The sequence below is a fragment of the Cydia pomonella genome, chromosome 22, assembly GCF_033807575.1.
Source record: "Cydia pomonella isolate Wapato2018A chromosome 22, ilCydPomo1, whole genome shotgun sequence".
Taxonomy (NCBI): Eukaryota; Metazoa; Arthropoda; class Insecta; order Lepidoptera; family Tortricidae; genus Cydia; species Cydia pomonella.
In genome coordinates this window covers 12,135,468-12,160,418 of record NC_084724.1, presented here as the reverse complement: position 1 = coordinate 12,160,418, position 24,951 = coordinate 12,135,468, and the positions used below count along the sequence as shown (strand labels likewise).

Below are 24,951 nucleotides of genomic sequence, written 5' to 3'. Positions count from 1 at the left end.
TTGTATGTAGGGAGGGCTTAGGTCTATCCTTGCGTAGTTGGCGTTTTACGTAGGCGGTTTTCCTCAAACGACTTGGTAGATTCGAAGACGGTAGACCGTCAAGATGACCGTTTCGCAGCGAGCTCCTCCCAACGTGCAGGATCGATTACAACGTGCAGGTCGAGGAAATGATTAGAATAACCCTACTGCAAAGACTAATTCTAAGGATATCACACGATTTTTAGAAACGGTGTGTAAAAGGAAATAAAACAATATTTTTAGGGCTCTAAGGTGGCCTTACCTGTTCGTGGTAAACCGTGGTGCGACCCGCACCGAACCTAAGTTACAAACTTTTTCACGAAATATACAACTCCTCGCGACATCCGCATATTTCCAGAATCATGGGAGTTAATAATTCCTGCACTGAGACGATTCTAGAATCTTTCGATCGAAAAATATCCTACTCCCTTAAAAAACCTTATCATCATTTTACTCCCAGAGTATCATACACTTTGTATTGACTGTAATAAATAAATAAATATTATAGGACATTCTTACACAGATTGACTCAATGCTAGATTTCAAAGTCTGGAGCATCGTCGCAAGGTTGCCAGCCTAACGATCTTTTACAGGATACATTTCGGAGAGTGTGCCGAGGAACTGCACAACCTTATTCCCCCGTCCCCATTTCACCATCGGACTACCAGACAATCGGCACTTCGGCATCGCTTCATGGTAGGTATTCCACAAATACACACGAAGCGTTTCGCTTCAATATTCCTTATGCGAAGTGCCAAAGAGTGGAATGCCCAGCCTACTGGGATTCGAACCCAGGACCATCGGCTTCAAAGGCAGGGTCACTACTCACTAGGCCAGACCGGTCGTCAAATAAATAAATATTAGGTTTAACTACCTGCCCATCTGCTCGGCGATAGACATGAAGCGGTGCGAGAAGATGCTGAGCTGTATGGGCTCGAGCGCGGTGGTGATCCGCTTGGGCTGGCCGGACCCGATGGTTATCTTGATGTCACCGAGCTTAGTTATTTCCGCGCGGCAGTCTGCAACAGCCAAAATATACTACACGTAAGAAAATGTTTCTGCTTATTTCAATTTGTTACTCAGTAGTTTTCTACGTACAGGATTATCGAGCGCAAAACGAGAAAACAAACTTATTCCAGCCAAGTCATTAGAGATTAGCTAAATAGGAGAAGGCCACGAGAGTACAGGCCTACATCTAGAGAAGACAGTACTTTGGTTAAGGGTAATGGTTATTACAAGCTTTTATTTAACTTGCCCTGTTAGTATGTATGGGACAAATCTTACAAGTTAAATTTGACCCACTTCCCGATTTCCGATGCTGTAGCTGAAAATTTGTATACATATGTAAGTCGGTTGACAATGCAATATTATGGTACCATCAAGCTGATCTGATGATAGAAACAGGAGGTAGCCATAGGAACTCTGTGATAAAACAACGCAATCTAATTGTGTTTGGGGTTTTTAGAATTGTCTCGATGAGTATTAGTTGCCTGTGGAAAAAAAAGTAAAGTCAGCGATAAAAGCTTGTACCAAAAATGAAATTTTTGCCAAAAACTTATTCATATAGAACATCTGAGACCTCAGTCAGATTAGAATCGCACCACGCTTAGTTTTGATGGCAAGTGTTAAATCAAGTATGGGGTGGGCGCTGACTTAGCGTGGTTGGTGTCCATCTAAATTAACACGAATCTCTAAATTAGATAACACATTCCTCACCAGGTTCAACAAGCACGGTGGACAGGCTGTCCATGATGATCGCAGGCCCGGGCACCTCCTGCTCCGGCCGCAGCTTGTCCAAGAGGTACACAGCCGTGTCTTGGTACCCACCCTCGAAGTACACCTTCACTGTCTAAAGCAGAAGAAGTAGCTAAACGGGCAAGGCATTCAAAATTACCAGACCGAATAATTGGTCTCATGAGGGCCCTCAATCTTTCCTTGAAACCACAACAAGTATCACCTTAAATGTAGGACAAAATCCATCGCTCGAAACGATGTTGGCCTTTGGCCTATGCTCTATTAGATGGCACCAATTTTTGATATTTAACAATTTTAACCCATAATAAGGATCAAAGTCAAATGGTGTTCTAAAAGTTTTAATCGTGTGTCGAAAGATGGCAGTAAATTTACTGTGGGTACAAAGTTTTCTTTACCAATCCACCTCTATTTGAAATTCTGTTTGACTTTACTAATTACACATTTTCTTTACTTTTTACTAACCTTTTCAGGTACCGGTGTAGTCCCCTTTCCGCTAGGTGGCGCTGTTTCTTCTGCCACCTGTGAATGAAAAACTGCTTCATAAGTAGGTACAAAAAACACGTTCTAAAATCTGGCCAGCGAAAATCTGGGACACAAACTACACTAGTGTACGATTTTTCGGTCACGAAAACCCATCACGATCCTTTTTTAACTTAGTTCCAACGATTGAGAATGAAAATGAGAAAGATTAAGAATGAGGATGAGGATGTTGGGACGAACTTCCTTATCCCACGGTATTGACTTGGCGGATGTGGGCTTACCTTACTCAAACCAATGCCTCTAACTCTGATGTCATCCACTATGACGTCTCTGTCGGCTAGTGTGAACCCAAACTCAGTCTGGTACCTGTATATCACAAAAGTCACATACAATAACTTTAAACACAAATATCTCCCAAGTCACGATATTTCGAGTAGTAGTTCTCATGATATCTACTATAATTTGACAGTATCAATACAAATTATCTCCAAAGCTATCTTCTACTACAGAACATCTCGCAGCTGGCAAGGTCGCCATGTGATGAGGCCGATGAGGGGCTTTAAACCATAAAACCTACTGGTATGGAGTATGTTTATATTCATGTACATAATGAGGCAATTGTTAAGTATTTTTGTGTAATAATATCTAGCATTTTATAGCAGAAGGACCTAGGGACAATCGAGGAGCAAAAAGTCGCCATGTTGTGTGGCAGGCTTGCTGGTGACCGGTACAGGGGCCACCTCGAGGGAAATATGTAAGTTAACACATTCACTGCCGGGAACCCACCTGGTGGGCGCTCGTGAACTTTGTTCAGATGCCGGACAACCCGCTGGGCGGGTAGTTTTGTACGCAGCTATAGACCACTGGTTTTTGGGGTAGTGCGCCGTTTTTTGTCCGGCAGTGAATGTGTTAACATGTTCACCTAGTGACGAACGCGGCGTAGAAGTCGCCATGTTATGTGGCAGACTTGCTCGTGGCAGGAACAGGGGACACTATGAGCAGTCCGTGCCCATTTTGGACGGGCAGATATCACCGCTTGTAAGTAAAGTAAACATGTTCACCTAGTGATGAACGCGGCGTAGAAGTCGCCAGGTTGGGTGGCAGGCTTGCTCGTGGCAGGAACAGGGGATACTATGAGCAGTCCGTGCCCACAGTGGGCGGGCAGATATTACCGTTTGTAAGTAAAGTAAACATGTTCACCTAGTGATGAACGCGGCGTAGAAGTCGCCATGTTGGGTGGCAGGCTTGCTCGTGGCAGGAACAGGGGACACTATGAGCAGTCCGTACCCATATTGGACGGGCAGATATCACCGCTTGTAAGTAAAGTAAACATGTTCACCTAGTGATGAACGCGGCGTAGAAGTCGCCATGTTGGGTGGCAGGCTTGCTCGTGGCAGGAACAGGGGACACTATGAGCAGTCCGTACCCATATTGGACGGGCAGATATCACCGCTTGTAAGTAAAGTAAACATGTTCACCTAGTGATGAACGCGGCGTAGAAGTCGCCATGTTGGGTGGCAGGCTTGCTCGTGGCAGGAACAGGGGACACTATGAGCAGTCCGTACCCATATTGGACGGGCAGATATCACCGCTTGTAAGTAAAGTAAACATGTTCACCTAGTGATGAACGCGGCGTAGAAGTCGCCATGTTGGGTGGCAGGCTTGCTCGTGGCAGGAACAGGGGACACTATGAGCAGTCCGTGCCCACAGTGGGCGGGCAAATATTACCGTTTGTGAGTAAAGTAAACATGTTTACCTAGTGACGAACCCCGCGTTGAAGTCGCCATGTTGGGTGGCAGGCTTGCTCGTGGCAGGAACAGGGGCACTATGAGCAGTCCGTGCCCACAGTGGGCGGGGATATGGTCACACAGTGAGCGGGCAGATATTACCGTTTGTAAGTAAAGTAAACATGTTCACCTAGTCACGAACGCGGTATAGAAGTCACCATGTTGCGTGGCAGCCGTGGCAGGCTTGCTGGTGGGCGGCGCAGGGGACACCATGAGCGCGCAGTCTGTCCCGGCGTAGCGGAGGTGCAGGTAGGGCTCCGTTTGGATGCGGGCGTCTGAGAAACCCTGACAAAAAACATTGCATCAGTTTTCAGTAATGGTATATGTATTTATTATGTTTATCACTCACGGGTGTTTACGTTTCTTGCTTCGTTCGAAACAGATTAGTTTAAACAGTTTTCTAATGGTTTTTGTAGCTTATCATATTAACAGCAACGGCTGTAATCAATATAGTATCCCATATTTACTTCTAAATTCACTGTCTTCGAGATATTTGGCTTCAAAGTTGAACAATTTTAGGCCAAAAAACTGGTTTACTGGCCATAACTTTTGTGTTAATTAGTTTAAAATTAAAATCTCTGACCAGTTTTTAGAGTATTCAAAGACAAACTCAAATGTGTAGATTTCGTACATGTAAAATCCTTGACAGCAATCGACTAACGAAAAAAGTATTTTTTTAGACAATATTTAAACAAATTATAATAAAATAAGTGGTCATTTGTTTCAAAACCCGGCAGACCAGAATGGAGACAAAAGATTGAAGAACTTTGTCTTATAATTCTATCTATAGTGCAAATATAGGAGTAACGACTCAAAACTTGTCAAAAATCGATGAAAATTGCGAGGAGCCCCTTAGTTATTAATTACGTAATTTTCGAGACGCCGGTGTGTGCAACTGTGCATCCATTCAGACAGAACCAGATGATTTGTGATCTTCAGTGCTTATTTCTACACTCATTTGTTTAGTAAGTCCTACCTACTCTGTGCTTATTTGTGAGTGTAAAATACTACACCCACCTGATTCCTCAGCTTGTCTCTACACACAGCTGCCAGCACGTCCAGCTGCCGGTCGAGGTCCTGGAAGTTGCTCGGCGCGTACACACAGCCGCTCGGCTGCTGCGCCTCGTGCACCACGTGCGCTAGCGCCATGCCGTAAGCCGATAGGATTCCTGCAGTTCACAATATAATTTGAAACTTGAGGCAAGTAACACTACACCAGCTTCGCAGACCCAGAAATGGGATTACTGGCGTGTCATCGCATCATAACGTCACTTTGGCAGTTTTTCAGGCAGTAAAGGTATAGAATTCGATCATGTCCGGTCACCTAATCATTCTAAATTAAATCCAACGCCGCCCCAAGGTGCCAGACGTGGGTTACATCATTACCAAGCTAAAATGGAATTGGGCGGGACATGTTGCCAGGCAGAGTGATCGCAGGTGGACCAAAATGTTGACAGATTGGTGGCCGCTTTCGGATGAAAGAAGTGCCTGGCGTCCGTTGGCTCGTTGGGTGGATGACTTTCGAAAAACTACGGGACACTTCTGGATGCGATTAGCCCAGGACCGGGATAAGTGGCGTACACGAAGAGAGGCCTATGCTCAGCAGTGGGCGACTGGAGGCTAAAAATGATGACTCGATTGCACGACGTAAAGCAGTGTTTATTAATCTATGTAGTATGTATGTCTGTTCCTTTGTGAAATTTTAACGATTTTTATGTCAATCAAGGAAAAGTAAAATGTTTTCACTTCTCATGCTCGTAAAATTGACGTTCAAGTCGCGTGTAAGCGGCATACAATTGCTTATTATGTTCTAGAGCATAATAAGCCATTTTAAAAGCAGAGAGTTAACTCAGGCATATCCATTTTTATCCTCGACTATATTGGTGCGAGGGCGTTGGTATTTACCAATGCACAACTGAGGGCCAGTGGCACCAGTCACAATTAACAGACTGATCAGCGTCAAGTAGCAGAGATCGACTAACCTGCGTACTTGTGCAGCAGCACAGTGGTGACGCCGAGCGTGCGCGCCACGGCGCAGGCGTGCTGGCCGCCCGCGCCGCCGAAGCACGCCAGCGCGTGCCGCGCCGCGTCGTGCCCGCGGGCCGTCGTCAGCGCGCTGACAACCACAAACACTCAATAACTAGTTCAGTTCACTTCAGATATACTTTATTCATGTACGCCTAGCAACAAGCACTTATGAATAGTAAGACAGTATTACATAATAGTATTTTATGCAACAGTTGTATAAGAAGGGTCAAAAAAGGCGAGTGGCGTGAGTTACAATGTGAGCCGGAGCCGAAGGCGTAGGCGAACATTGTAAAGGATTACGCCACGAGCATTTTTTGACCTACTTATACAACGTTGCATACAATATTTTTCCTACGAGTCAACAAAAATAAATCTTAATTTAGGTAAACAAAGCAAAAGTATATAGCCAAGACGCGCGAGCATACCTTGTACGCGCCCAGCCCGCCCCGGGCCGCCGGCGGCCGGTCAGCGACACCTCGTAACTCATGAGGCCCTGGTACTTGCTACTTGCTAAATTAAATTTTTGGACAGTTTTTTCTCAATTTTGGCCACCGTAGCCTACGGAGACTAACAAGCAACGCTAAGCGGTCTTCGTAGTCTATGGGTGTTGCTATATTACGGGTGTCACATGCGTGTTTCTGACTTATGAAGTAATTATTTTTACTATGCAACCAAATGAATATTCTTGTAAGTTGGCAGCAATGCACTTAATTTAAAACTGTATTCGTTTTGGTTTTGTTAGGTTGTTAGCCATTAATCGCAGTAACGTTATAGCGATTAAAAGCACAAGAGCTTTTATGAGGAATAGACAATATAGACTTGTCTTGAAACCTTTTATGTATGTTATTATATTCGTGTTAATGAATGCATAAATGACAGATAACAGTAGAGAAGTAGGAAAATTATCTTAAGTTAATTATCAGAGCAATTTATTGATGTAAATATTATTCCATTATTGAAATATTAATATTAATATACATAATCAAATTTAATACTAAGAATTTCACAAAATAATGTCAAACATAAAAAAAAATTGTATAAAAAAATACTAGTCTAAAATGTTTCTAGAATAAATTCAAACAAAAAAGAACAAAGTACATACATTGGAATATCCATTTCATTATCATTATTCAAATATAATAAATAATTAATAATTTCGAATCACAATTAATCCCATGTTGTTTGGTATAATAATCTTTAGAAATAAGTTTACGCTTTACATGATTCTTAAATTTATCAATTGATAATTCAGAAATATGGTTTGGAAGTTTATTATAAAATCTTAGACAATTACCCATGAATGTTTTTTTTTTAATTTTATGGAACCGAGTGAGCGCGATTCCACAGGGCCGCATCGCACGCATCAGACCTTTACCTTGACTCATTTATCTTACACCCTGCTACAAGTGCGCATACTGCATAGCAATTTTTTCTTTCGCAAACGTTTCGGCTGTTGATTGATCTCATTATCTTGTGAACGTCAATGGACTACAGTATAAGATCAATGAAGTACAGTATTCGAGGAAGGTTATAAAGGTCGACAACGTATGTAGGTATTAGTATATAATATACATTATGATTGTTGCTACGCGATGGACTATATACCGTCATTAATGATTGCAGATGATAGTCTTAATAAATTTGAAATTTCAAACAAGATTTAAGTTTTAAAAAGCAACTGCAGCGATATTAATATTCATTAAGTAATTTCTTCTGAGAAACGTGGATATACGAATAATAGATAGTATATACCACTAAAAATGGAAAAATGACTGTTGGAGAGTAGACTTACTTTATAGGCCTGCACATAGCTTCATTGGCAACATTCAGGAATCCCATAGCCACTTCTTCCATGGTCATCTAAAAATTAGAAACTTTATTAATAACAAATTTAAGTTAAAATTAACAGTTTCTACAGTAAATCACTTACCTCTTTTCCGCCATCGGCTTTCAGGAAACTGTTTATTTTGTTTGTCATCTTTTTGAAAGCCATAATAGTTGCTTCCTTGTCTAAAGGCTCGTTCTCATTCGGACCAAAGATTTTCGGGAAATATTCCGGTAGAAGACGACCTGCGAAAAATAGGTGTAGGCATGTCAAAATCCTAAAGAAATAATACGAGAATTTGTGAGTTTTAAATTCTCTTAGGGGGCTCTCTGGAATCTTCGGTCTGAATCCCTTAGTTTTCTAATGTTTTTTGTAACTTATCATATTAACAGCAACGGCTTTGACCAATATAGTATCCCATATTTACTTCAAAGTTCTTCGAGATATTTGCCACCCAAGTTGAACTATTTTAGGCCAAAAACTGGTTTTCTGGCCTTAAATTTTGTATTAATTAGTTTAACATTAAAATCTCTGACCAGTTTTTAGATAGGTCAAAGAGAAACCCAAATATGTACTTTTCGTATATGTAAGATTATTCACAGCAATAGAGTAACAAAAAATGTGTTTTTTAGGCATTATTAAAAAAAAGACAAAAAAAAGTATTCATTAATTTCAAAATCCGGCAGACCAGAATAGAGATAAAAGATGGAAGAGCCTACAACCGTCTTATAATTCTATCTGTAGTGCAAATGTAGGAGTAACGACTCAAAACTTGTCATAAATCAATGAAAACCGCGGAGAGCTCCTTAAGAGATTTTGAAAGGTCCTGCTGAGTTTTAGAGGTAGTTGAGATGAAACGGTAAGCTTATTCCCCCAGTAGAAGTCAAGTCCTTGACAAAATGGTACCTACCTGCCAGCCACCAGTATAAGTGGGTCTGACGAAGATGGCGTGCTGAAGAGACCTGTACCCAACAGGGAATGACAAAGGTTTGTTACCCAGAAGTAGGTTGGCGTCGGTGACGGTGAGCGGGCCGCCCTTCCTGTAGCAGGCGGGGCCGGGGTGGGCGGCCGCGGACCGCGGGCCGGCCGCGAGCAGCCCCGAGCGGAACGCGAGCATGGACCCGCCGCCGGCCGCCACCGTGTTTATGTCTGCTCAACAGATGAAAACGGTTTTATTAGTACATTATTGCAGAGGCCAGGATAACTTGAGTTCAAGCAGATATAACAAAACACGTGCTCATTATTTTTTCCTGCCCTCAAACATATACTCAAACAAGTTAATTTGTAAGTTGCTTGAGCATCACTTTCTATAGAAGTTAGAAGATTTAGTAATTTTTAAATACTTTGGGGGGCAATTTCTCTCAATAGGTTGAGTTTGGGCAGCTAAAAAAAATACGTGTCCGTTATTTTAGACTACTCTATAACATATATAAATATAAATCAAATCGGAACCGGACAGTTGGGTACCTTTCCTTGTAAGTCCCACAGTAAGCTCAAGATGGCTTGGGCACTCAGACAACAATATATATTATATACAAATACATAAATACATAGATAACACCCATGACTCGGGAACAAATATCTGTCCTCGTCACACAAACAAATGCCCATGCCGGTATTCGAGCACAGGACCATCGGCTTCATAGGCAGGGTCACTATCCACTAGGCTAGACCGGTCGTTAATTAGCAACCAACATACAGCAACAACACATAGCATACCGACTTTACCTTGCTACTTAGTATGTCTACTAGTTCAACTTGCCTAGTTGAGGTGCTTGGATGGTAACGCCAGCAGTGGTGGCCTCGTGCACGTGTTCCAACGCGCCCGCGTAGCGCGACACGTCCGTCGACGTCCCGCCCATGTCGAAACCTGCAGTATATCGACATTAGGGACCAACGTCAGCACCGTCATATGTATACGGCTCATTTTGTTTTAAGTTGTAGGTACAACTTTAAATAAAATAGCCCATAGACTCGTTTACAAATTTTATATATTTTAGTTGAATTTTCTGAGGTGATTTCTTGAGCTTGATCAGTTCAACGAAAGATATTGTTTCTTTTATGTAATGGTTACTACTAATACTGCTGAAGAAGGGAACAAGCCCGTTCAAAAAGCAATGTTACCATCCTATTTATAAGGTGCAAATTCATGAAGAGAGGTATGGGCATTGTGAATGTCATCTCGCTTTGTGTGGTAGGGCACAGCCAGTGGATGCCATTCCAGATCTAGAGCAGAGCCCAACTGGAGAAGTACCTCCACCTTACAGAAAACAGCAGCCAAATAACAGTAGACCCTACTCATAGTGTTGTGTTCCTGCCGGTGAGTAAGGTTGCCAGAGCTCAATGAGGGGCCCGCCCGTTTAGGGTCGGCAACGCGCATGTAACTCCTCTGGAGTTGCAGGCGTACATAGGCTACGGAGACTGCTTACCATCAGGCGGGCCGTATGCTTGCTTGCCACCGACGTAGTATAAAAAAAAATGAAACAGGATAAAATCGGAGATAAGGCGGCTGATTGCTCTCCGAATGAGCTGTTACATAAATTTGAACCTTAATACTATCACGATACTTGCTTTTTAAACGACAATGTTGCTTTGGCACATGCACAAAGGTTTTTGTTTAAAAGATTAGTGTTTGAGCCGAAAAAATCATCTCAGAAAATTTCGACTGATAATGACAGTTGGATTGGACAATTCACTACCAAAATATTTGATTCCTGGTCTAACACAACAAAAACAATAGGTAAGTGCCAAAAACGTTACCTATAACTGGGAGGCCTGTCTCCTTCTGGTATGACGTCATAGCGTACCCCACCACGCCGCCCGCTGGCCCCGACAGGATCGCGCGCGATCCGTTGAATCTACAACGAACATTTTATATGGGTAAGTCAAAGTAGTCAGAGGTAATATGTATTGAAAAGTGACAATGAATCAGTGTTTTAAGAGTGCATTCCTCTCCTCAAATTCTACTGGGGTTCATATTATTCTTGGGAAAATATACTTTTGCAAAACGCAAACACTACCTAAAACCGCGATAATAACCATACCATAACAATCTATGTTCTTCAATAAATATAGTTTGAATACCTACACAATACATTCAAACAATAAAATATCTATATACAATCCAAATAGAGTAACAACTGTAATCTAAAAGATTTCATAATGTAAACGAAAAGTTGTGATACATATTAACATACATTATGACGTACTTATTTTAGATTGCCTAAACAACAAAGAGTTTAGACATATTTTTCGAGATCTTCAGATACATAGGTACTTCATATACATTATACGCACAGATCCATTGGCGTGAGTCCGCCATCGCTCTGCATGAAGAGCACGTTGGTGCCCCTCAGTTCGTGGGTGAAGCCGCGAGCGAAGCCGCGCAGGTAGCTTTGTATGTGCGGCGTGAGGTAGGCGTCGGCCGCGGCCGTGTAACCACGCGGAGCGAGACGCACCATAGCTGTCACCGCGTGCGAGAGAGAGACGAGAGGGAAGCCTGTGGACGATAAGCTTCTTAGTATTTATGACCACCTGGTAACTGTAACAACCGCGCATATCACCACGAACAAAGGAAGTCGTTTTGGAAGTTTTAATCAAATTAGTTACTCTTTGCTACCAGGGAAACTACATAATTAATATAAATTTATATCTGAAATATAGGAATACCTCAGCATCGACAGATCGGCACTAACATTAAGTGATACAATAGTCTAACAACATGAATAGGTATATATACACATATATATACTTATTTCAGAATTAAAGGATTTTTTTTAAATAAATGCAAGTGATGAAGGGACTTGCATAACGTCTGTAAAATATTCTTAAATTACATATTATCGATATTACCTTAGCGTTATAGATATTTTAAACATTGTATCAAAAGATAGCTACCGCGAAATACACAACACGTTCGATATGTTCTTTGACACACCCATTGGTACTTTCTTATTTTTTGACACTGTATTCTACAGTTTAATTTTTTTTTTGTATATGTATTCTTGATACTTAATATATGTATTCTTGAAATTTCCCGGTAAATCACAACAAGTAGAATTTACATCTTTTAATTATTAATCTATGACTGACCATCAATGTTATTATTTGTCGATGTTTCATTTTCTCAAGCACCCGTTTTTACCACAAAAACTTCTATGTCTGGTCATAAACTTACCAATTTCCTCAGCAATCTTCCCAATTCTAATCTCATGCTCATGATACGTGTAACTATGCGCCAACACCACAGCCACGCTCTCTAACCCCTTCTCCCTCAGCCTCATCAGATCCCGCCTGACTGCATCCTCGTCTAACTCTTTCATGATGAGCATCTTCTCTCCCGTGATGCCGGTAGCTGGGCGCCATTGGCTCTTGAGGTCGCCGAGCTGGCACCGGTCCTCTAAAGCAGGGATGACACGGCAGTCCACTTCGATGACGTCGGAGTAGAGGACGTCGGGACGTTTTATGTCCTGGTGGAATTGTTTGGCTTTAATTTAGATATATAATGTTAAGAGGAAATATGTAATCGATAATTTACTGTTAGCCAAATAAAATTAACGAGCAAAATGAAACAAAAAATAATTCTATTTTTGTTTGGCGACTTCGACGATATTAGTTATTGCCATAACTATGGGAAAATCGACAGAAAGGGTCAGGAATTTAAAAATATTTTGTTACGTGTTTTTCTTCGTAGTGTCGCAATAATTGAGTACAATCAATCTGCCCTGCTCATCGCAAATGCAATAATCACATGGGAAATGCCATGCAATTATTTATTTTGTTCTCGTTTAATAAGGTCTATATTTAAACGATTATTTTTTCATGCAAATACTGCATCTGCGATCAGCAGGGCAGCAATTAGGTTGAACTTTTTAATTTTTTTGTCCAATTTTGCGATTTTTACCACTCTGGCAAAGACGTCTACTGACGCGCGCAGCTATAACCCAATCCAACCTTCGTGCATTCCATCAAGGTTCACAATGAGGCGCCGCACAAGATAGGGCTATCAACAGGGTAAAATTCAGAGCCGGATTTAGGGGAGGGCAACCGGGGCTACAGCCCCGGGGCCTCCACAAAAGAGGGGCCCCCACAATAGAGACTTCGGAAAATTTACCATTTTATTTGGAAAATAACTTAGGGCCAGGGGGCCGCCACTCCTTTATTGCCCGAGGCCTCCAGACCTTTAAATCCGGCATTGGAAAATTGAAAAACTTACCAATTGAAAAATGTTAGGCCTGGCCTGATTGCCAATGAGCAGCAGGTCCTTAAAGCCCTTGTTGATGACCAGCGCCATCTTGGCGCCCTTGCGCTCCAGCAACGCGTTGGTGGCCACCGTAGTACCCATCCGGATGGACTCTATGAGAGATGTGTTCACTTTGCCATCTTTGTCTAGTGCATTACCAGTTTCCTATAGAAGAGAAAAATGTTAAAACGATAAAAAGATAGAATAGAACTTATGTGACTATCAACGCATATGTTTGCTTATGTAACTATTTTTTTTAGTCTCAAAGATTTAGGAAATCTACAAATTAATAACAACTTACATAATGAAGCAAGCAAAAATAACACACACTCTCATAGCTCCATAAATAAGCTTGAATTTTTCCTCATATTGTCATTCGGGTCCACACAGAGCAAGCATACGTGCAAGCAATTTCTTCACGCACAATACAGCCAGTGTAGACATGCCTCGGCTGAGGCAGCACTGAAAAATTATTTACGCACCTCCTGAAGAATTCTTCTAATAGCCTCCCTCGGGGCATCATCATAGTTTTGTGGGTCCACAGACAGAAGTTTCATAACCCGCACTTTGCCATTGGGGCATCGGGCAAACACGTCTGTAAATGTTCCACCTCTGTCAATGGCAAACTGAAAGCCCGGGGGACTCATTATGTATAATCTGAAAGCAAAATTAAAACAATTCTACTTAGTCATTGCTAAATTTAGTACATATGTAGAAAAGTATACATTTTAGTAAAGTAGCTATAAAATAATAAATCTAATAAGCTATAACATACATAAGAGAAAACACGACAAAGCAGTTAAAACACCTTCAAGAAAAACTATTTACCTAGTAACAAGTTGGAGATAATGAAACAATTGATAAATACCTATTCACCTTCTAAGAAATACTTATTTGTACTTTAATATCTAAGTTTAATACGGCAATTATTTATCTTTATTCACCGCCGAGATACGAGATGAAAACCAATATTGTCTGGGCCTCAAATAATTATCTTATTAATTCTTATGATACACGAATCACAACTTTAATATATTTTATAGAGAGTTGAATATTAAACATACTAGATATACAAATGAGAAAGGAAAAATAAACTACAAGTTCTTAAAAGACGAGTCGAATCATTATTTTATATACTTATTCTTTGGACTGGAACAATGAATTATTGTATAGAGAAAAGGAGTTACTTACGTACAGACTTCTTCACTTTAGGCTTAAAACTAATTAAATGCTATGTTATGTTTACTTTTGATAAACTTCGAGGTTGTTTTGCTGACTGACAGTGACATTACTGATAATGATAAAACTAGGGCTGTGTTCAGATTTAATAAAAAAACTGTATATTTTTATCTAAATTGTTCTTTAATTACTTATTTAATAAGTATGATAAGGTCTATATAATGCATATTTACGAGCGTTTTATGTATTTTATAGAATAATAAATGCAATCCTAAACTACTTATTGTGAACAGACACTGAACATCATGAACGCTCTCATAACAGTAACCATACCTAACCTAACTTTTTAACTGTCAACGTCACGTCTACTTAGTGTGTTTGTTGAATGTTTAATTTCTCATATTTATCACACAAAACCTATACAACACTCGGTACCCTCCTTAGAAGAATGGGAAATAGAAAACGCAACCGTAATGTCAATAAATTCGCACAGCGAAAACGAGACAAGAAGGAGCAGGTAATTAAATAACAACATTCTGTGTTCACCTGTGCCGAATTTCATGTTAACTTTAATTATGCTTTCAACTCGCAGGAGAAAAACCCTCAAGCAAAGCCAGAAGGTGATACACGTAAGCACTATGAAGACATAGTACGAGAAAACGCTACTTTTGAAGAATATTACAAGGTTTGTTTTTCAACTTTTTTTATCATGAAGCAAATACTTTCACTTATACGGCCTAAAACTTATAAGAATATATTTTTCAGGGACAAAAAGTATGTCCAGAAGAAGAATGGCCAGCATTCATGAAGGCTCTCAAGGAAAACCTACCCACGGCATTCCGGATAACAGGCTCCAAATGTGAGGCAGATGCATTGATGAACATTGTGAAGAGTGAATACTTCTCGGAGCTGCTCAATGTTAAGCTAAAGACTGAGGGAGAGGAGGAAGAGGAAATCAAACCAATGAACTTGCCTTGGTAATGACAAATTTAGAATTTTTATTATTATTATATGTTCATTTAACTAATGTTCAAGACAGGTTATTCTATCAAACTCAAAATTGAATTATTTTATTACTATTGTCTGCCTGAAACTTTGTCTGCAAAGAACTCAGTAATAACCATACCCTGGGGTTTTGGGTGTTTTAAATGGTAAAATAATATAAGTATTAAAAAAAATTTTTTTGGGTACCTCGCATACTAAAAGTTTTTTTTTTCGCATTAACCTATAACTACCCACTATTGCCTTTGTGAATGTTGTTATTGTGATATTTGTTAATAATTTAAGTATAAAATCACAGCTCACGGGCGCAATTGCATGGCATGTATGTAAATAGTTTTTAAGTCTCATGAAGTGAAATGTTAATTTCTTTTGAGAATAATAAATATCTTTAACCCGAACCTAAGCATGGGATATTGTTGGATAGGCCTTTCAAAACAAATACTGGTCTCCAAAAACCATTTTTTGATAAAGTTAATATTTTCGGAAATTCTTTTATTGATCAGTGTGGATTTTCATTATTAATGTGCAAAACTCCTGTTAATTCCTTTAACGTTTTTACATGACTGAGTAAATAACATCTAAACATACAAGTTTGTAATATAAATGTTGGTTCTATATGTTGTTGGGTGTTGTGTGGTTCAACTATTTCTTCCCCTCAGCCAGGGGCCAACAATAGCATCGTTTGTTAGAAGAACGTGAACACCACATTTTACTAACACACTTGGTAGAAGGCCCTTTATTACGGGAAGGATTTTTAAGTACAGTTACATCTAAAAATATTGAATACGAAAAATGTGCCAAAAATACACTACCTTAATATATGGGCAATAAGTTGTGTATACATATTTTTAGCACTTTTTCGTATCGATATTTTCAGTCGTGACCGTACCAGAAAAGTATATTTTATTTATTTAAATGTCTTAAAATCTAGATTTAAAGAGTGATCCACGAAGCCGTAACCATAGCAACAAGTGACAAAATATAAGATGATTTTCCCAGTTATGAATCTACTCTTTACAGGTTTATAATTTATTATTTTGTTATGTACCAGGTACCCAAATGGCTTGGCATGGCAGCTACGCCTGTCCAGAACAGACATCCGTCGCAGCGAGCCCCTCTACAAGCTGCATAATTTCCTGGTAGCGGAGACAGCCGCAGGCGGCGTGTCCCGTCAGGAAGCTGTTTCCATGATACCACCTGTTGTGCTGGATGTACAGCCACATCACAAAGTAAGCAGTAAATATATAAGCAAGTCATTTTAAAAACCTTACTACGATCTAATTACTTATCTATCTAATTATATTTGTTTCAAGGTACTGGATATGTGTGCAGCCCCTGGTTCTAAGACAGCTCAGTTGATTGAGTTCCTACATGCAGATGAGGATAAAATGCCGACAGGTAATAGCAGTATTATGTGGGTCTAATTTACCTGCCTCTGTCTCTGGGTCAGTCAATTAGTTTGTGTATAGTTTTAATCTTACTAAGCGAATAATGCATTCAGGCTTTGTAATGGCGAACGACGTGGACAATAGCCGTTGCTACATGCTGGTGCACCAGGCCAAGAGGCTAAACTCTCCCTGCATCGTCATCACGAACCACGACTCTGCCGTCATGCCCAACATACAAGTTACAGACCCCAAGGTGAGTCATCATCATCTTCAGATCTTTGTTACAACATAGCTGGATAAGAGATCCGCTCGAGAATAATCTCAATGGGCGAACTTTGACGAAATTTGACACAGACCAACTATTAAATGAAATTCAACAGTTGTTAATATTCATCTGTAGAACCCAGAATCCACTGTCCCGCTGAAATTCGACCGGATCCTGTGTGACGTGCCGTGCTCCGGCGATGCGACGCTACGGAAGAATCCTGACATCTGGCTCAAATGGTCCACGGGCAACGGGAATAACCTACACGGGTCGGTTAAATCAAATTCCGCAATGATTTGTTCTTTTTTTTTATCTTGCAATGTTAATATGTGAAAATTAATCTATCTTTAAAATCTGCAAGATTTCCTGGTGCAGGTTGATCTGACACGCCCTACGCAACTGCGATGTCTGAAGATAGTGACTTTGGAAACTCTAATAAAGAAACCCTGCTTCATTAAGTTTGGACTTGTTTCAACTCAAAGAATTTAATTTAAGAATATAATAGTCAGGAAAGTACCTACCAAAATTGTAATTGACTAGTATTGATGTGCTTAACACTCGTATTTGTTGTCGGTAATTGACCCCAAATAAAATCTACACAGCATCCAATACCGCGTGCTAAAGCGCGGCTGCGAGCTGCTCGCCGCGGGCGGCCGCCTCGTGTACTCCACCTGCTCCTTCAACCCCGTCGAGAACGAGGCCGTCATACACAGGATGCTGGCCGAGGCCGGCGGCAGCATCGCCCTCGTGGACGTCCGGCCCTCGCTCACTGGACTGAAGTCTCACCCAGGTAATATACCTAGATAAATTATTATTATTTATGAATGCACAGGCAGCTTATAGCTGATATGTGCACATCAATGTCCTGCACTTGTGTTTTGTCCATTAATAAAATGTTTGTCGAGTCTATTTTTAAAATAATTCACTGAGGGTGCACTGATTATGGATTCGGGCAAACTGTTCCACACTTTCACTACGCGGTTAGACAGGAAGTGTCGTCTTGGGTTGCTACTACTCTGCGTCCGTGTCAGCTTCAGAGAATGTCCTCTCAGTCTGTGACACATATTCCGAGTGAAAATATCACTCAATGCGGGTACGTTGTAGTGTCCTGTAAGTATTTTGTATGTTTCTATTAAGTCACCCGTTGCCTTCGTTGTTCTTTTTTTGTTAAATATATAATAAATAAATATTTGAGGACAATTTTACACAGATCGCATTAACCTTACGCAAGTACATTCGCATTTCGGCCCCGTCGGAATCTTCAACATGAAGAAACGCTCACTTGGGTCAAGCCTTTTCTAAACTAGTACCACTCGACGACAGTTAATTAATTATTACCTAACTTTACGAGTCTTGCGACGAGATTAGGACTTACAATTGTTAGTCTAGTGTGTTATTGTTAGTACTTTTAACATGCATAATACACAATTTGCTTGGTATTCCAAAAATTGAATTCTTTCAATGACGTAGGTATGACGCACTGGCGGCCGGCGTCCAAAGACATGGTGTTCTACGACAAGTACGAGGACGTGCCGGAGAAGTGGCAGACCGTGGTGCGCCCGCAGATGTTCCCGCCGCAGCCCGAGGACCTGGACAAGTTCCATCTGGACAGATGGTAAAATGCTATATTTACCTCATCAATCTCATTAAAAAATCACATTCCACATCATGAATTGCTACGTGGTGCAGAAATTACTGCGAACTTTGTTGTGTCGTTTTTAGTTGTTACGTATGGTCGCGAAAACTCAGGAGGATAACTTTGTTACAACTAGAGATATTATTCCGAACTGTAAACACAAGAAATCCTTATCATCTGCTTGCGTCCGAAGCTGCGCCCCTCAATAGAGAACTTGGCTGTAACTGCTGTAAGTAATAAATCATCCCTACGCTAGCCCAATGCGGATAGGGATCGTTCGTCGTCGTCATACTCACCTTTAAAACACCTCCTCAAATGTATCCAAGTTTCCTGACAATGATTTCGTCGACAATTGTGGTCCTGAAGACATTTGACGTTTTTCGGCATACGTAACAATACGCAATTAATTATCTAAGTATTAAATCTCATCAAACAACGACTGAATAGTAAATTTTCCTAAATAACCCAAGTCAAAACCTTTCAGCATACGAATCTTACCCCACCACCAAGACACGGGCGGTTTCTTCGTGGCCGTGCTCGAGAAGTCCGCGCCCCTGCCGTGGGAGAAGGAGCGCGAGACAGAACAGCCCCAGGAGAGAAAAGAAGAGAAGCCGCCGGCCAAGAGGCGGCGCATGGGCGGCTACAGGGAGGACCCGTTCGTGTTCTTCAAGGGAGACGACGAGGACGTGTTCCCGTCGATTAAGGAGTTCTATGATCTGAGCGCGGAATTTGATTCCAAGTGTTTGCTGACCAGGTAAAGTACAACAGGATTTTTCAAATCTTATGCTAGTTAAGTTCATGTTTATGATATGTTTTAAACTGAAATATATATCATACACTAAAGGAAAACTGACCAAATCCACCGGTGGGCGAGGCGGGAATCGAGGCCGCGTCTTCAGCTAACGTCCTGACCACTAGACCACCCGGCTACGGCGGTACCCGTTGCAAATTCTCCGGTGTATCTTTGAAAGGCTAGGCTAGGCTTGCTCCCTAGTTTGCCTTAGCAATAGAGTTCGCTTCGCAACCAAAATTCACCACGCAGCAGTTGTTTTATACTTTTATACAAACTATTATTTGTCGAATTGCATGATTTATTTATTTATTTATTTATTTAATCTTTATTGCACAAAAGAAAACAATCTTATAGTACAAAAGGCGGACTTAATGCCACGAGGCATTCTCTACCAGTCAACCTTAAGGCTAAGCAGAGAGATTGAGAGCGGTGCTACAATTACAATAGCAAAACAAATCAAGCAAAAATACATAAAATAACATATACATTCAAACATAATACACACATACATATATAAATAAATATGTATATATATATATACATATATATATATGATTCTAGCATAAAGGTCTTCTTAGGAACTGGTGGGGATAAAAGTTGCCCTCGAAATCCTTAACCATTTACCGGGGCTAGCTCCCAGTCTCTTACTACAAGTCAATTTTATCGATTTATGTATGATTGAAGTGTATAATTTATCACGTATTTCACACAGATGTCACGTGGGCAAGAAGAAGAACATCTACCTGGTGTCGCCAGTGGTCCGCGACGTGGTGCGCCGCAACGAGGGCAGCATCAAGATCATCAACACCGGCGTCAAGACCTTCGTGCGCTGCGACAACAAGAACATGACCTGCGCCTTCAGGTACACATTGACCATCGGTATATCTTATGTTGTGGTAATAAGTTTCATTAATGATTGTGGTAATACTCATACCTGTTAACTCCAGAACTTTTGGGATTTAAATTTATCGATGGAAAAACTACTTTGAAATTAATTATGAATTGTACCTCGATTCTCTTTGCTGTCTCGTCATAGCGTCGGTGGGAAGCGAGGGATCCAATTGAGCAAAGAAATTTAACCCTTTCCAGGTAAAGTATGATTTATCGACCACCCACGCGCCAGTAGAATTTCAACCTTTGCAATCGGATTTAAGGATCAAAGTTGATTGTACTTTCGAGAAAATGTGATTTGTCTGAAAAGAATCTTGTGTGAATAAATTTGGATTTTTTGGAAAAGCTTTGTTGATTGGTGCGGCCTGCAAAAGGGTTAAGATTAACCCCCTTATTTATAAACGTCTACAAAAGTTGACAAGCCGCTAATAATCGTTTGTCCTTTTCCATCATACCAATACGTCGGAAAGGGACAAACGATTATTAGCGGCTTGTCAACTTTTGTAGACGTTTATGAATAAGGGGGTAAGAATACCTAACTGCAGGCGTGGGTTTGAAATGCGCTAAGCTCGAATGAAACTATTGATGTACTGTCCCAGGCTGTCCCAGGAAGGGCTGGCCAGCGTGTCGCCGTTCATCGGGGCGCGGCGCCGCGTGCGCGTGCTGCAGGAGGACCTGGTGCGGGTGCTGCAGAGCGACAACCCCAGCAGCCCTCCCGACGTCACGCTCTTCAGCGACCACACGCAGGCGCAGGTCAAGGATCTCGGTGAGTCTTAAACGTGTCAACATGGACAAGTTATCGTGATTTAAGAACAAAGAAATGTGCTGTCTCGAGCAAAAGGTGACTTGTTTGTCGATAGTGTGGCTGAAAATGATGATGTGTTGACATTGAACTTATTATATGTGACACTGTTATGAAATTTGTAATTTAAACAATAAAGGAGGATGAATATCAAAGTAAGAACGACATTAAAGATCGGCTTATTGAAAACAAACTTTTATTTTAAATTCATAACTTTTAATTTAAAAGTTTGAAATCCTCCATCAAACATTATTAGAACGTGTTGGAACGGGAGCGGATGTCAGAGGATTTTGACGAAGTCGGAAACAAACAAGCATGTGCTTTGTATCGAGTATATTTGAAAAGTGAATTTAGTTATCCTAAATCACTAACTAAAGCTAACATTGATAACAGCGCCACCTATGGGCTGAACAGTATTGAATACGTATTGACTATTGATTTATTATTCACAAGTCATCTAGGTTTCGATTTCGAGTAAATGCATATGATATATAGATAGCGCTGTTAAATTGGATTTGCACAACGGCTTCTTGTGAGTTAATATCTAAGAACTACCTATCTCCAAAGAGAATTTAAAAATAGAGGTGTATTGTCAAAGAAAACTTTGTAGCCACGTAAATTTACTACCATCTTTCGACACATGATATGATAAATATCAAAAAGTGCCGCCATCTTCCCGGGCATAACCTAAAGGTTCGCTCGAAACGATGTCGTCATACCTTTGGACTTTGATCTATTAGATGGCGCCACTTTTTGATATTTAACTTAACACATCAGTGAAATAATGAGGATCAAAGTCAAATAGCGTTCTAAAAGCTTTCATCAAGTTTCGAAAGATGGCAGTAAATTTACTGTGGCTACAAAGTTTTCTTTGACAATCCACCTCTATTTCAAAATCTTTGCTATCGCTAATCAATCATCAATCTTTTATAGAAATCTGCAACTATATCTATCCATTCATTTAGAATGTGGGATTCTGCTCAGTACTACTGCAAAAGTTTTTTTTTTTTATATCACGACGGTGGCAAACAGGCATACGGCCTGCCTGATGGTAAGCAGTCTCCGCAGCGTATGGACGCCTGCAACTCCAGAGGTGTTTTAACCGATTTAGACACATTTAATAATAAACCTATTTAGCTGAAGTGATTTAGTGCAGTAACAAAACGCTAAAAACCCAACTATGTATGTCCAGCAACCGGCAGCTGCATCCTGCAGTACCGGGAGCAGGAGTCGGGCCTGCGCCTCACGCTGGTGGGCTGGCGCGGCGTGCGCTCGCTGCGCGCCTACACCGCCGCGCCCGACACCGTGCACTGCCTGCGCCTGCTCGGCGCCGACTACAGCAAATATGGTACGCGAGGGATTCAACTTCTAGTTATACTAATCTAAATTTGTATTTTATTTTTCTTATTTAATGCATGTTAATTATAAGATGTTATGTTTTGAAAAGATGTGTCCCGCCGAGTTTCTTGCCGGTCCATATTGGGATACCCTCCTCCAATTCAGGGGGGATTTAAATATTCTCAGAGGTGTAGAGTTAGAGCCGGTGTAGCTTTATTTGACGTTCATAAGCGCATTGTAATATGCCTACTTGAATAATAAACTATCTTTATCTCTAACTTTATTGATCCAGAGTATGGAAGGTAGAGGATTGAGTTGAAGGGCCCAAGCTGGTAATATATATATAATTCTTGTCTCGTATTGTAGCAAATTTAGTGTAATTTTCAAACGCTTTGAGAAGGTACGGTCACGTCTGAAAATATCGATACGAATATGTATACACGAGTTTATTCCTCATATATTAAGGTAGTGTATAAATATTTTTGGCACTTTTTTCGTATAGATATTTTCAGACGTGACTGTACTATCAAAAAATATAGAGTTAAGATATTGACAGAGAGAATATGACTTCTGACAAACTGTGACAATGGCGGATATATGGAAGGAACATAAACTCCATATACCAAAAATTGTCCAACAAAAAACCTTAAATAGATGGCGCTACAATACCTAGAATACATGAGAAAAAAGTCTAATCATAGACAGCGCCCTTCACTCCGTCAATAACGCTTAGGTTTTTAGCTACTCTAGCGCTACTCTGGAGAGACTTGGGACTATTATTTATAGCTGACAGCTGGACACTTGCAACAATTCTGCCTAAGGAGATTTTGTTCCTTGCCTCTACCTTCCATAATCCAGAGACTACTGGCCCTTCTTTACAACTAAATATGTCCTATAGGTAGGACCTTGGGCCTTACGAGGGTATGGCAGTACTATTATTTATTCTGTGGTTAAGGTTCAAATTCTATGGACGCAGTGTCCATTCAGTAGTTCAGATCATCGTTCACGAATCTAGCTTCATGGTATGGTATCTCCTAACGTAAATAGCGTTTCCCTGGCAGCTATTAACTTTGATGTAAACTGATTGGTTTATGAAACGTAAAGTTGTGACAACGTCTTGGCCTCCAACCATCAACTAGCTTCAGTTAGCTTGGTACGGTGATTTGTTGTGCATATTCGTTGCTAAGCAACGGCGGTGGCGCATCGCGCAGGCGCGCGGACTTACGCGCGTAAGGCTGTACACCGCTGATATAGTGGTGAGCCGAGTATGTCGCCACAAAACAAATTGACTACAATTTTTTGTAATTGCAAGTTTAAGAAAAGCACTATACATATCTCGGCGAGAAACTGGGTTGCCGGCCGCGTATCTCTATCCGGCTTCGCTACGCTGAGCCGTATATATCTACTTGGCCTGCAACCCTACGTTTCCCGGCCTCTATAGTAATGTAATATTAATTTAATTTTCTATTGCAGATGTAAATAAGTTTAAGAAGCCGTCAGACGTCCCAGAGGGCGCCGCCGACGCGACGGAGACATCAGAAGCGATGGAAGTGACGGCGACGGACGAGGCACCATCGGAGACGGCCGAAGCTAACGGCTCCGAAAAGTTATAGCATTAAGTATGTATTATGTTATTATTCTTTAATAAATGACATTTGTAAACATTACTTCGGATTTTATATGCAGTCATGATTAGATCGTTTATTGTGACTGTGCTTAACCTCTTATGTCCCAGAGATCTAAATTTGCCAGCGAAAAAACGACCTAGATTTTTCGATTTAGAATCGAATATTGTTTGTCATTGCGGAGGCGATATCGCGCCCGTGCTACTTAAGGAATTAGTCGTACACGTATTATAACTAGGCTTAGGACTTTTGGTAGCATGGAGTCGAAAAACATTTTTTTTACAAAGTAAATATTACATGTATATTTATATGTAAAAATTAAGTTAAGGCTGGTCGGTTTTGGGACAGAACATTTTTGATGAAACATTTTTTTTTCACTCTTACCATCGTAAAGAATGTGTTTAAATAAGTGTGTTATGTTCACTTATGTTCTCAGATCAATATTTACCGAGATATACTGAAGAACTGTCAGTTGTCCAGCGGACCCCAGGCTCCCATGAGCCGAGGCAAAATACCGGGACAACGCGAGGAAGAAGAGATACTGAAGAACCCCAATATCTTATTAAATATTGATCGGAGAAAAAAGTGTATCCAACAAAACACACTTATTTAAACACATTCTTTAAGATGGTAAAAGAAAAAAATCATCAAATGTTTGTTGCAAAGACGACCCCCTACCATACCCCAATCATTTATTCTGTTTACAAGCATTTACGTAATTTTTACGTATAAAACAACATGTAATATTTACTTTAACTTTGACTGGGTAAAAAATGCGACTCCATGTATTTTAGAACCACGGTATGCTACTAAAAGTCCTAAGCCTACTTATAACATAATTACAAGATTTTTTGTAATATTGAATCGCTTTCTGGTATGAACCCTAAACCACAAATG

General features: G+C 40.6%; 2 protein-coding genes across 3 annotated transcripts in view; one reads left to right on the top strand and one right to left on the bottom strand.

Annotated features, from left to right (window-relative positions):
- Positions 1-14,442, bottom strand: part of LOC133530239 (5-oxoprolinase) — a 31,255-nt gene extending 16,813 nt beyond the window's left edge. The window contains exons 1-17 of the mRNA XM_061868112.1: positions 14,327-14,442; positions 13,618-13,792; positions 13,109-13,300; positions 12,071-12,362; positions 11,191-11,392; positions 10,654-10,751; positions 9,656-9,763; positions 8,890-9,042; positions 7,999-8,138; positions 7,861-7,928; positions 6,023-6,156; positions 5,058-5,209; positions 4,171-4,325; positions 2,535-2,619; positions 2,236-2,292; positions 1,735-1,867; positions 893-1,037 (exon numbers count right to left, since the gene is read on the bottom strand). Coding sequence (XP_061724096.1) covers positions 893-1,037; positions 1,735-1,867; positions 2,236-2,292; positions 2,535-2,619; positions 4,171-4,325; positions 5,058-5,209; positions 6,023-6,156; positions 7,861-7,928; positions 7,999-8,138; positions 8,890-9,042; positions 9,656-9,763; positions 10,654-10,751; positions 11,191-11,392; positions 12,071-12,362; positions 13,109-13,300; positions 13,618-13,782 — 2,279 coding nt within the window. The 5' untranslated portion in view covers positions 13,783-13,792; positions 14,327-14,442. The remainder of the gene's footprint in view (positions 1-892; positions 1,038-1,734; positions 1,868-2,235; positions 2,293-2,534; positions 2,620-4,170; positions 4,326-5,057; positions 5,210-6,022; positions 6,157-7,860; positions 7,929-7,998; positions 8,139-8,889; positions 9,043-9,655; positions 9,764-10,653; positions 10,752-11,190; positions 11,393-12,070; positions 12,363-13,108; positions 13,301-13,617; positions 13,793-14,326) is intronic.
- A 204-nt stretch (positions 14,443-14,646) lies between these two features.
- Positions 14,647-24,951, top strand: LOC133530362 (tRNA (cytosine(34)-C(5))-methyltransferase). 2 transcript variants are annotated; one of them, XM_061868273.1, is made up of 15 exons: positions 14,647-14,831; positions 14,907-14,999; positions 15,080-15,291; positions 16,368-16,545; positions 16,630-16,714; positions 16,818-16,957; positions 17,105-17,238; positions 17,572-17,759; positions 18,440-18,584; positions 19,090-19,359; positions 20,111-20,260; positions 20,889-21,055; positions 22,284-22,439; positions 23,903-24,048; positions 24,491-24,951. In XM_061868273.1, exons 1-14 carry the CDS (start codon positions 14,700-14,702, stop codon positions 24,040-24,042), a joined length of 2,190 nt encoding a protein of 729 aa, XP_061724257.1. In that variant the 5' UTR covers positions 14,647-14,699; the 3' UTR covers positions 24,043-24,048; positions 24,491-24,951. The 2 variants fall into 2 exon arrangements, with proteins under 2 accessions (XP_061724257.1, XP_061724256.1); XM_061868272.1 differs by lacking the exon at positions 24,491-24,951 and having other exon boundaries at positions 23,903-24,096.

What these genes read in the sequence shown, in the direction of transcription:
- LOC133530362 (XM_061868273.1), top strand. Translation starts at nt 14,700, where the DNA reads ATGTTTAATTTCTCATATTTATCACACAAAACCTATACAACACTCGGT. An exon ending in AAGTTCCATCTGGACAGATG is followed by an intron (nt 18,585 to 19,089) that starts GTAAAATGCTAT and finishes AAAACCTTTCAG; the next exon opens with CATACGAATCTTACCCCACC. An exon ending in GGCGCAGGTCAAGGATCTCG is followed by an intron (nt 21,056 to 22,283) that starts GTGAGTCTTAAA and finishes ATGTATGTCCAG; the next exon opens with CAACCGGCAGCTGCATCCTG.